At 36.9% G+C, this 12,694-nt stretch overlaps 1 protein-coding gene across 5 annotated transcripts in view; it reads right to left on the bottom strand.

The window, feature by feature from the left end:
- LOC137950547 (helicase protein MOM1-like) overlaps positions 1–10,326 on the bottom strand; it is a 76,531-nt gene extending 66,205 nt beyond the window's left edge. For 2 of the 5 annotated variants that reach the window (XM_068797083.1, XM_068797116.1), the window contains exons 1-5: positions 10,260–10,326; positions 10,079–10,178; positions 7,595–8,599; positions 6,625–7,318; positions 6,328–6,412 (exon numbers count right to left, since the gene is read on the bottom strand). In XM_068797083.1, the coding sequence (XP_068653184.1) occupies positions 6,328–6,412; positions 6,625–7,318; positions 7,595–8,222 (1,407 nt within the window). In that variant the 5' untranslated portion in view covers positions 8,223–8,599; positions 10,079–10,178; positions 10,260–10,326. The remainder of the gene's footprint in view (positions 1–6,327; positions 6,413–6,624; positions 7,319–7,594; positions 8,600–10,078; positions 10,179–10,259) is intronic. The other 3 variants (XM_068797093.1, XM_068797101.1, XM_068797109.1) reach the window with 3 other exon arrangements.
- Between the last annotated feature and the right edge of the window lie 2,368 nt (positions 10,327–12,694).

Raw genomic sequence — 12,694 nt, 5'->3', positions numbered from 1 at the left:
CCATATGCACAATCAAACCCCAATTTTCTCGAAGAGAAACGCCCAATAGAGAGGCAAACTCCTTCCTAATATGTAACCAACTCGAGATAAGGTGCTTGAGAAGTTGTATTATCCGAGGTGCTAGCCTTGGAGTTGAATCTCCGATTATTTTACTCGAGCCATAGGCACCATGGGACATGTGCAAGGCATGCCAAGAAAATTATCTTGCCCAACCTGGGAAGGCGGATCCCCATAACCATCTCATAGGTACCGAAAAGGTCCTGATGTAGCCCCATTTGGAGTTCAATCTTCTAAAATATCTTCATCCAGACTTGCCAAGAAAAATCACAATGTAAGAGAACATGCTGGACTGTCTCGTCGCACACACCACAAAGGGGACAAGTACGATCGGGGCTGTATAACCTCTTTTATGGAGGTTCTCAAAGGTGAGAATCTACTCTTTGATGGTTGTCCACACGAAGAATTTGACTTTACTAGGCGCTGAGAGCTTCCATGCCAGGTTTGCCTTATGCTCATGCATGTTGTAATCTTGCTTTCTAATGTGAGAGTAGGCGGATGGAACTGTGAATCGGCCATTAACGCTGGACTTCCATGTCAGTTTATCAATTGCATGTTCACGAATAGTAATGCTACTGAGTCTGGAGAGGAGAGAGCAAAAAGCCGAAGTTTCCTCATCATTTAATCCTCGACGAAATGTGAGACTCCATGAGTGATTTCTCCAATAATCAGCCACTGAGCAAAAGAGGTCCCTCGCCAACCTAGAGAGCCCCGGGAAGTCCTCGGAGAGGGGGTGGGGGCCGCACCATTCATCCAACTAAAAGATGAGGGTCCTTCCATTACCTGTGTGAAAGGAAGTTGCATCTCTGAATATTGGGAGAAGCTTTTGAATTGATTTCCATATCAGGGATAGGAGGCAAATAGCGCCATCCTTCCTCCACTAGGCACCCGAAGGTTGAAGATAGAACCTGACCATATCTCCCCATAGGTCGTTATGCTTGATGTTGAAGTTCCAAATCCATTTGAGCATAAGGGCATTGTTCATCTCCTTCATAGGCCGGATGCCTAAACCACCCCGATTGCGGGGCATGCAAATATCCTTTCAACTCACCAAATAATATCTGAAGGTGTCCTCTGATCCTCTCCAGAGAAAACGCCAACAGATGGCATCAATCCTAGTGCAAACAGAGGCCAGACAATGCATGAAGGATAATAAATAGTTTAGCAATCCTGCCAAACAAGACTTGAGGAGAGTGAGTCGCCCTGCAGTAGATAAAAGTTTGCCCCTCCAAGTAACTAGTCTCTTCTCAAATTTCTCAATAAGGGAGGACCAAAGCATCGTTGAAGGCCGAGAGTCAAAGAGTGGGAGTCCAAGATATGTTCAAAAGCAGTTGTTCTTAACCTTCGGTCTTCTACTGGTAAGTCTAATGTCCGGTTTTATGGTGGTAATAATAGAGGTAGAGGTCGCTCTTACTCTACCCGTGGTCGTGGCCGAAATGATCGAGAGGATCGGGAATGTGTTCATTGTGGTAAGACTAATCATAATTCTGAGAAATGGTAGGAAAATTTTGGTAAGCCTACCTGGGCCAACTCTATAGTCACAGCTCCTCACACACTGGATCCTATGAGGAAATTCAGCAATTATTACAGTGACTGGGTCAAGTGACTGTTTCATCTATTGCTTCTCAGACTACCAAGACTCCTTCTTCCTCAACGAGTGCCACAATGACTAGTACAGGTATGAATGCACTGAAGGTGTCTCATTTCCCCTTTTGAATCATTAATTTAGGAGCCTCTACAAACATGTCAAGTATGCCCTCCCTATTTCAGTCCATTAGCCCATCTCATTCATATCGTCAAGTTACTTTAGGTGATGGATCCAGCTCTCCCATTCAGGGGGAAGGTATAGTTCACACTATTCTACAAATATCCTTAGATTATGTTTTATTTTTACCAAAGATTTTAGTTAATCTCTTGTCTGTGAATCATATAACTAAATCCTTAAATTGTTCAGTAACCTTTTTATCCTTCTTCTTGTGTTTTCCAAGACTTTCAGATGAAGAGGACGATAAGTTCAAGACATGAGAAGGGAAGGTTCTACATGTTGGACGATGTATCCGTTTCTCGAGTTGTAGCTCTCACTAGTACAGATTCTTCTTACTTGTGGCATCTACGCTTGGGACATCCCTCACCAGCTAAGTTGTGTCAGTCTTTTCCTTCTTTGTCATCGGATATTTATTTTGATTGTGAATCCTGTCAACTGGGAAAGCATCGTCACTTCACTTTCCGAGTTAGTTCTAGTCAAAGCAACAAGTTGCTTGAATTAGTCCACTCTGATGTATGGGGTCCATGTCGGGTTTCTAGCCCATTTGGTTTTAAGCATTTTGTGTCGTTCATTGATGATTTCAGTAGAGTCACTTAGGTGTATCACATACGAGAGAAGTCCGAAGTATTTGATGTATTCCTCAATTTTTTCAATGAAATAAAAAATCAATTTGGTACCTGTGTTGTGCTTCGTACTGACAATGGTTTGGAATATCTTAACCATAAATTTTCAGTATTTTGTGTTTCTCATGGCATTACCCATCAAACGTCATGCCCTTATACACCACAACAAAATGGGGTGGTTGAACGTAAAAATAGACATCTCCTTGAGGTTACAAGGACATTGTACTGCATATAAATGTTCCTAGATCTTTTTGGGGAGATGCATTTTTAGCTTCGTGCTACTTGGTTAATCGTGTGCCCTCATCTGTTTTGAGTGGTCAAGTTCTTCTTTAGGTTTTAAAGCCCAATTGTAAATTGTTTGACGTGGTTTATCGCATTTTTGGATGTACTTGTTTTATCCATATGTTTGGAACTTTGGTTGATAAGTTGTCACCTCAGTCTGTCAAATGTGTTTTTTTGGGATATTCTCGTCAACAAAAAATGGTACAAATGTTATAATCCTATTCGACGGAAGATATATGTATCAGTCGATGTGACCTTCTTTGAATATACACCATATTTTTCATCATCTACGGAGCTTCCTGTATCACCTAAATCTCTTTCAAACAGTCTTGTTCCTATTGCACTTTTGAATGTACCAATTTCATCGAGTTCTTCATTGCCTCTTCACGTTTATAGACGTTGCTCTCATGCTCCTGTAGTGCCTCCAACAGTTACCTCTACAAAGCTCTCTTCTCATGATCCACCAGTTTCCTCATCGCCTACAAATCCTATTGTCTTTAATTTGGACCTACCTATTAGTCTACAAAAACGTAAATAATCTTGTGCTTCTCATCCGATATCCAAATATGTGTCTCTTGAGTTTTTGTCATCATCCTTCAAGTCCTTTGCTATGTTATTGTGTACTTCCCATATACCTCGTTCAGTGCAGGAAGCCTTGTGCTCTCCAAAATGGAAACAAGCTATGGATGATGAGATGAGTGTTTTGGTGTCTCGGTGAACATGGCATCTATGTGATCCACCTGCAGGAGTAGCTATTGTGGGGTATCGTTGGGTTTATACTATCAAATATCATGTTGATGATTAAACGGTACAAAACTCGATTGGTAGCGAAGGGGTATAGGCAGAATTTTGGAGTTAATGTCTTTGAGACATTCTCTCCTGTGGCCAACTTACTTCGGTATGTATCTTAATATTTGTGGATATTAATAAGGGTTGGCCTCTCTTTCAGCTCGATGTGAAGAATACCTTTATATATGGTGATCTACATGAGGAAGTGTATATGGAGCAGCCTCCTGGGTATGTTACTCAGAGGGAAACAGGAAAGGTGTGTAAGTTGCAGAAAGCTATTTATGGACTTAAACAAGGTCCATAGGACTGAATAATACAAATTTAAGTAACATGGGGTAGGTTCGATATAGCCTACTCCATGAACAAAAAAAAAAAAAAAACTTACCCATCAACAAAAGAAACAACAGAAGACACACTCAAATCAATGAATAAGGATGGCATGCCTAACATATGGGATAAAGCTCCTGAGTCGATAATGCAGGAAGATAGGAAGCACGTGCAAAGCTATTGTATCTATACTACCAAGGTAGTTATAGGAAGTGTAGCTTGAGCTACAGATAGCGAGGAGGAAGTTGAAGTCAACTAAGTAATGCATTGGGCAAGCTGCTACAACTTGTCAGGAGCACCTGGTAGTATACCTACAATTGGACTGGTAAAGGACTCAGAGTTGTCGTGAATAGAAGAGTTAGCCCATGTTGGCTACCAAACTTGTTCCAACAATTACCAAAAAAATGATTTGTGCATCCATAGTGAACACACTTTAGTCGCCTTTACCATCACTTTGACCACTTCCTCGAACCATCCCGGCCTCTGCCTCTACCACTTCCACCACTGCCTCTAACAGATTCTGATCGACCCTAAGAGTTAAGTGCAACTGCATCAACACCTTTGATTTCTTTACTATCCTTGCATGTAACTATTGTCTCTACATGCATAAAGGCTTTCGAGAGTGATGGGATGTCATCCAAGGCAAGTAATTGAGCCCGGACTATCAATTTCTGGTCCCAAGCCATCTAAAAATTTAGCAACATGAATTTGCCCCTGTTGTTTCGGAAACCATTTTACATTTGAAGTCAAATGGTGAAAGATACTTATTTCCTGCAAAATGCTTTGCAACTCACTATAATAGTCAATAACTATTCTTTCACCTCGCTTAAGGCTGAATAATTTAGCATTTAACTCATAAACTTGAGGCAAATTGCTCTCCTATGTATATAACGCTTCCAAAGACATCGACATTTCCTTAATTGTCTCACAATTCATGATCTGACTCCTCAATTTTGAATCCATGCTATTGAGTAATCAAGTCATGACCTAGCTATCCTCTGCCCCAATCATCTGTAACTTGGCCTAGTAGATCATCTCTAACGAATTTTGACTTCCTTTTGACCTTAAGATACAAATTTTGACTTCCTTTTGACCTTAAGATATATAAATACTAACTTTAGATCAACTGAGATAATTTTGTTCCATTCAACTTTTCTGTAGTAATCAAAATAGTATATTTCCCTTCAGAACCTCCAAATTATCTAGTCCAAGTGATAATCTCACTAGAATCAACCATGAATAACAAAAAAAGTCAACACAACCAAAACTATGTGGCCCCACTTCCAATATTAGGGTTTGTCAGAAATTTAAATATGAACTAGTAATATCCATAACACCATGATCAAGGGTAAGTTGAGCCATAAACCACCAAACATTGTAAGATATAGGCCGATGTCAGCCTCCTTGAAGGAGACACAAACACCAGGTATAGGGATAGTTCCCTACACACTGTAAATGGGATAATCCCAAGCCAAAAACCCTCTTAAGGCACTATTAGACATAGAGCTGCTCAACTGGCAGCAGAAGCCATCAACCTTAGGTTATGGCATAGAAAGAAACAAGAAAAATCAAACCTTGAATCTTAGTCAGTAGAAAACCACGAAATGTCTTTTTCTGACAAGATGTTGCTTCAAAGAAGGAAGAAGAAGTGCATCATGGGCTTTAAATCAAGACCTTATGGCTTTGATACCATGTGAGAAATTAATAAATAAAAGAATAACAAGAGAGAAGAAGAAGAAATGGAGAAAAGAGTGGCTGAAAGAGAGCATTGGAGTCAGCTCTTGTTGAAGGCTGTGCATGAACCCTCTTCCGTCTTATTAATTTAATTGGTTTTAAGGGACAATTATATATTTACCCCTCATACACATAACTCCTTATACAAAGTATACAATAAAATGACCAAAACTGCCCCTTACACTCAATTTAACATAAATGTTCACACATTACCCACGTTCAGTTTTGTTGAAGTTGGGTACATGTCCATGCCTAAATGACTAGCCAAAGTTTAAGGCCCAACAAGACATAGTCCTGTTCTAATACCATATTCAAGTTAGGTCTACATCCATTCCAAAATGAGTGGCCAAAATTAGTTGTTTTCTGACCTAATAACCGTACAACTTTTCCTGATATTAACCTATGTGAGATTGTTCCCACTAACAAGTTTACTAAAAAGAATGGATATGGTCTAAAATAATATTCCACATCCAATTATCTTCCCCACTAAGACAGGTTCAATGTGAAACTCTCTCAATGAGTATTTAGTAATTGGACAAAAAAAAAAAGGTTGACAGAATTAATCACACCTTCTATAACAAATAAAATTCCCCCACAAATTATAAATCTATCATTTAGCTCAGTAGCTATATGAGGTGGGGTTATTGGTTTCTAATGTGATCTTAGGTTCAAGTCTCACCAACATATGGGGTTCAACATTCAACAAAAATTATACAAAGATTAATAGAAGCAGACGCAGGTAGCACAAACCTTGAAGTCAGAAACCTCATATCCTTCACAATTTTTCTTCACATTGCATGAGCAAACCTCCTGAATTTGTGAATCATTGACAACCCTGCCAATATTAAGCCAAAATGAAACAGTTTCCAGAAACAAACTATCAAAAAAAAAAAAATGCAGATCATCACCACTCTAAAGATAAGGCTGTTCAACAAATTTCCTTTCATTAACAGACAAAATATTCATGACTAAATTGCAGCTCAAATGATAGTTATGGTCAACTAAAAGCAGAGCAAACTGAAAAACTCAGTAGCAAAGGAAATATACCCTTCAGGTTTTGTGCATGCCAAACACACATCTGACAATCTACCAGAATTTCTGCTAGAAGTTGACAAGGAAAAGCCATCACTGGAATTCTTGCTGCTCCAAGCTGCTAAAGTTGCTACTGTACCAGAAGTGTCTGAATCCAAATTTGGAGCACTCATCTTTTTTGAGTGTCCAACTGTGGGGCCTTCATCCACTACATATTCAGCAGTTAGGGGCTTTCCGTCAGAAGAAGTAATCATGATCACTTGAGGAGTTGCTGGGCATTCTTGCATGGGACAAACCATTTTAGCTCTCTCCACGCTGTCCACAGACTTTTCCAAGTTCTTCTTTTCCATCACCATATATTCAGCTGGAGACACTTGCAGTATCCTATCACTATCTTCAGATTGGCTCTCTTTGAAATCAGGCCCATGAACTTTGTTAGAACAAAATTTGCGTTTTCTGCTAAAACTGGTGACTTCCACTCTATCACCATCATTTCTTGAGGTCCCATCAACAAGTTTTCTTGGAGTACTACTAGATGCTTCTATTGTTTCTTCACCACCTTCCTCTGAATGCTTCTTTTTCAACAGCCCCTCCTTTCTACCACTCCATTCATCTACCCCTTCCTCCTCTTCTTCCAAAAGGCATGTGCCCAAATTTTCAGTATCTCTTTTTGACACACTACCATTTCCTCTTGAACTGTTATGAAGAGCTAAAAGACAATAAAGAAACAAAAGCGAATTAGATAGATTATTTTTTTAATGTTGAATATGCACGGAAACATACTACAGCCAACATCCTGGTGAGATGGAACCAATGACCTCACACTAACCACCCTCCCCAATTTGGAGATTGAGCCAAAGGCTTGAAAAATTCTAAGGTTTTATCCCATACCCAAACATCAAGCACAGATAGCATTCCGTTCAATAAATATATGAGAGAACAATAACAATAACCCGATGATCGAAGAATAAAAATGTTGACTCACCTGATTGCTTAAGCTTCTTTGGTTGAGGTCCCAAAGAAGCCCTGTAAGTACGTGCATCCAATCTCTTCTTTTTTAAAGGTGTACTAGCATTCCTGGTACCTACTTTCTCAATTTTGCTACAGTCATCAGCAGTAGTTGCTCTGTCTTCTCCATTTTCAACTCTCTCCTTTGACTTTTTTACAGCAGAAGTACTACAAGTCTTTTCAGATTTTTTTGTACCTGAGGAACTTGGGCTTTTGTCAGACTTTTTTGAAGAAGAAGAACAAGAACCCTTGTCAGAGTTTCGTAAACCAGACCCCTTTAGTACCTGACGCTTCTCCCATCTCTCATATCTTCTTGAAGTACTTTGCTTCTCAAGACACACCGATTTCCTTTTAGACAGAGGAGGTGATGGAGCTCGATTTTCCACTTTCTCTGGCTTTTTGCTATTCAATGATGGTCTCAACAACTGCTGTTTCTTAGAAGATGCTTCTCTTGCAGATCTTCTCGGAGTTGATGTGTCAGTTGCTGCAGAACCGGAGGCAGTTGAATTTTTCAAGTCTTTCAACCTTCCACCACTATTTGCAGTCTTTGGGCTTCTGTTGTCTCCATTCTTCACTCTTCGAGCAGATCGTGTGACACTTGTCATTGTACTTGGAAAATTAAATGAATAAGCAGCAGCTCTTTGCTAAATACATAGCTGATTTTTTCAAGCAAGGCAGGAATGTTCACAAACATCCATAGTTTTTAGAACTGTAGATACCGCAGATAAAAGAGTGATTTCAACTTTCTGAACAAATATTAGAGGCACAGTAACCACTTGGAAGCAACACAAAGTAAAAAGCTGAAAAATTAATAACAATAACCCAAGAAAAATATCTAAAGTTTGTGTTCACAGATTTAATTAGGTTGCTTAACTGCATACTATGATATCTCAGCCCCTTCATCCTTTGGTTAAAATCTTGAAAATAAACAAAATAAACAAAATTCTTTTCGCCACATCACAGTCCATTCAATCGGCGAACACTGCACATAACAAAGCAACAAATAATCAAAACCTCTCACCGTTAACGTGAAGCTCTGCAGGCAAAAAAGAAAGTACAGTTAAAAAGTTAAATGAACATGTTAAAAAGACAAAACCAGAGAAGAGCACAATCAATAAGTGACTAAGTTTTAATTGTATTGATGCATGGTAACTTTCTCACAAATACATATATATATATATATACCAATTAGAAGAATAGAATGACATTCAGCACATTATGTTGAAATAAACAGAATTTTTTTTTCCGACAAATACATCTAAATAATCCTCTCTTCCCTTTTTCTAGAGAAAGCACTCCAATGCAAAATTTACTTGCAACTTTCTTGGATTTTTATTAATTTTCTTTAATTCTTAAACAGCCTCATTCAATATAAGCTCTAAAAGTTATCAACTTTAAAATTTCATTTTGACTTATTGGACCCATGTAAGGATGAGTATTTAGATCAATTGAATTTTTATTTTTTTTACCTTTTATTTAATTCTACCTCATTTCCATGTAATTTCTCAAAATTCTTCTTATCATGTCAGGTGGACTCATGGAGGCCCCAGGTAAATGAAATTTTTATTATTTACTCCATTTGCAGTAATATGTGTATTAAATATAATTGTACTTAGACAAGTTTTTTTGTTTATTTTAAACCAAAATTTCATGTGAAATTGTATAAGTCCATTAGACGGGTCCAGTCGCTAGTGTAATAAAAAATATATATATACTTAAGTAAAATGCCGGTATCCATCATGGGAACGTAAATACATTCCATTTGCAACATCTTTGAGTGGAGAAGAGAAAATGAAGAAGAGAAAAAAAAATACAGGGAGGGCTATCTAAACAAGGTTTTTCCCACGAGTAAAAGCACAACTCGAAGCTTCAAAAAAAAAAAACAACTGACACACAAAAAAAGAGGAGTCTGGTATCTCAATCATCGAAATGCTGGATCCTGTGACAAAACCCCCGGTTGAAAAGAATTGCTTTCGATCAATACATCCTTCCTCACTGAGAAAACTAAAAAAAACCAGACAAAAAAAAAATGCAAAGCAATGGAAGAAATGGTTTCCCAAGCAAATTGCTTACTATTAAAGAATGATAATAACGATGACCATTCGAAATCTCAAGGGCAGTCATGCTCGACCAGCATGAAAAACCGCGCCGAAATAGTTGTCACCGCCACCTACTTTTACTACCCAGAAGAAAGAAAAAAAAAAAATCGCATAAGAAACGTAAAAGGAGAAATGTAGAATAAATTCGGATTAAAAACAATGAAGACGGTCACATAAATTCGAAATTTGAAGAGAAAACTGAAACCCTAGATCTCAGGAACAATGCAACAGGTTACGTTATTCAAAAACGGGAAACAATTAATTGAAAAAAAAATCAAAGGAACCAGATGATAAAGGAAGCCAATAAAAGTTTTTGAGTAATGACAGAACAGGAGAATTGTTGAGGAGTTGAGACACCTTACTTCAAGATCAACTTCAGGCTTCGCTTCCAGTGCGGCGAGGTTCCGTCAAGCGCCTGCTATTGCCGTCTCGAGCAGTTCCTCTCTAGAGTCTAATACCTGACTGGAAAAGGGTACGCAGTGGAAAAAACAATACATAATATATATTAAACATAAGTGCTTATATTACAAAGCCTGTAATTACTTCTTTTCTCTGTCCTACGAGTCTGAAAGCAGAAATCCGGGCAGTATTCGCTAGTCCCTACGGTTCGCCACTGCTTGCTACGATTCGCTTGGCTACGATTCGCTAACCTAATGTTGACGTCTATGTCGAGGGTTGAAACCGTTAATTCAATATGCTCCTTTATCTGACAAAAAGGCAAGTCAGATCACTGACGACAAATCAACCGACTTCCGACGGGTAACCCTGTGCGGAAATCCGGGTGGCATCAAGCCGAGTCGAGCCTAAATTTACTTATGTTCTAATCGAATTTGATTTAAATATTTTAAGTCAGAGCTTCAAGTTGAGCTAAGTTTTGAGCCTAAAATTGTTATAGAGCTTGAGTCCAACGAGTTCGAGCCGAGTTTGACCCTCAACATACATTTAAAAATTTTCAAAAAATATGTATTCAATAAAATGTATATAAAATTATGCATACATTTTACATAAATTTGGGTATAACCTCTACATAAAATTGGGCATAACCTATATATATAATACGTGTATAAGATTGGGCATAACCTCTACTTAAAATTGAGCATAATCTATATATATATAATACTTGTATAAAATTCGACATGACCTCTACTTAAAATTGAGTATAACCAATATACATAATACATGCATAAACATTCCATAAACACTCCATAAAATTGTCTACACATTCCATAAACACTCCATGAAAGTGTTTATACACTCCATAAAATTATCTATACATTCCATAAACACTCAATGAAATTATTTATACACTTCATACACTGCATAACATTATCAATAAACTCCATACAATAATCAAACACAACAAAATTAAATGAAATATCACTATCAATTTACAATCACCCAAATAAAAACTATAAATCATTTAAATAAAATCTTATTACTATTAGAGACTTACTAGAAAATTACAAGAAATATTTTAAATTTTTCTTAGGAAAGTTAAAAGGACCTCTTATTGCCTTTTCTAAGGAACTAAATAAAAATTAATAATTAATCTAATATATTATTATACTTATCGATAAATTTTTAATCACATAAAATGTCAAACACAAAATTGTTATGAAAATTGCCTCATGCTCAAAGTACTATATCATCAACTGTCAAATACTTATTCAAAAATTTTCTATATGGTTTTCTACAACATCTTGGCAAGAAAATCTTATTTAGAAAATTATATGATTTTTTAAAAATAATTTATAATTAGAAAAATATTTTGAAAAAACATGAGTCACTAATGGTCCCTATATTTCTACTAAAAATGTATTTTCAACATTAATTGAAAAAACCACTAATAATCTCTAGAAATGTATTTCTACTAAAATATCTTTTCAATTTCTTTAAGAGCCTTGAGGAAGGGACAAAGAATTTTTTTTTTCCTTGTTTATGATCTCGCACATAAGGGTGGCTTTGAATAAATTATATATAAAATTAAGCATACATTTTAAAAAAAATATAATGATAGGGGAGGTTTAGGATTGAATTTCAATAATGGATTAAAATGCAACAATATTAATCTTTTTTATTCCAATTGTTGTCTAACTTGTTTTGTAATTTTTGAATCTGACCATAATTTATTATGACCTCCTTAGTGTCCCTAGAGGAAAATTTATATTCCAGGAAAAACTACAAATATTTTTCCTATGATACATATTCCCAAAAAAACCTTTAAATAAAATCTTATTACTATTAGTGAATTATTAGAAAATTACAAGAAATATTTTAAAATTTTCTTAGGAAAGTTAAATGGACCTTTTATTGTCTCTTCTAGGGAAATAAATAAAAATTAATAATCAAACTAATATATTATTATACTTATCGCTAAATTTTTAATTAAATAAAATATCAAACACAAAATTGCAATGAAAATTGTTTCATGCTAAAATTATTACAGCATCAACTGTTAAATACTTATTCAAAAATTTTCTATACAGTTTTCTACCCCATCTTGGTAAATCTTACTTAGAAAATTATATGATTTTTAATAAAAAAATTCAATTAGAAAAATATTTTAAAAAAATGAGACACTAATAGTTTATAGAAACTTATTTCTATAAAATTTATTTTTAATTTTTTCAAGAGGAAAAAGTTTTTTTTTGTTTACTTTATGATCTCGCATATGCGAGATCAACTTCGCGCGGGGGAGGGGGGCTATTATTTCTCCCCTGAACTTAGGTTCAGGTTTTTCTCCGAGACGACGTGGAGGGAAGGGGGTTACGACTCGGGGAGGGCTCGGGGATGACGGCTGCGACGGAGGCGATGGCGACGGAAGCGACGGTGACTGAAGTGACGACGACGAAAACAGAAGTGACGGCGAGAAGAGGAAGAAATCGAACGAACGGCCACAGAGGTGGCCGGAGAGCAACTTCGACAGCAGTAGAGACGGACGATGAGCAGCTGCGACGGCAGTAGAGGCAGCGACAACA

This window comes from Aristolochia californica, unplaced genomic scaffold (assembly GCF_029961685.1).
Source record: "Aristolochia californica isolate CCGP_79_NKW_82.1479 unplaced genomic scaffold, dmAriCali1.0.hap1 SCAF_1, whole genome shotgun sequence".
Classification (NCBI taxonomy): domain Eukaryota; kingdom Viridiplantae; phylum Streptophyta; class Magnoliopsida; order Piperales; family Aristolochiaceae; genus Aristolochia; species Aristolochia californica.
Note: the sequence above shows the minus strand (reverse complement) of the source record. Positions and strands in the feature narration are given on the sequence as shown.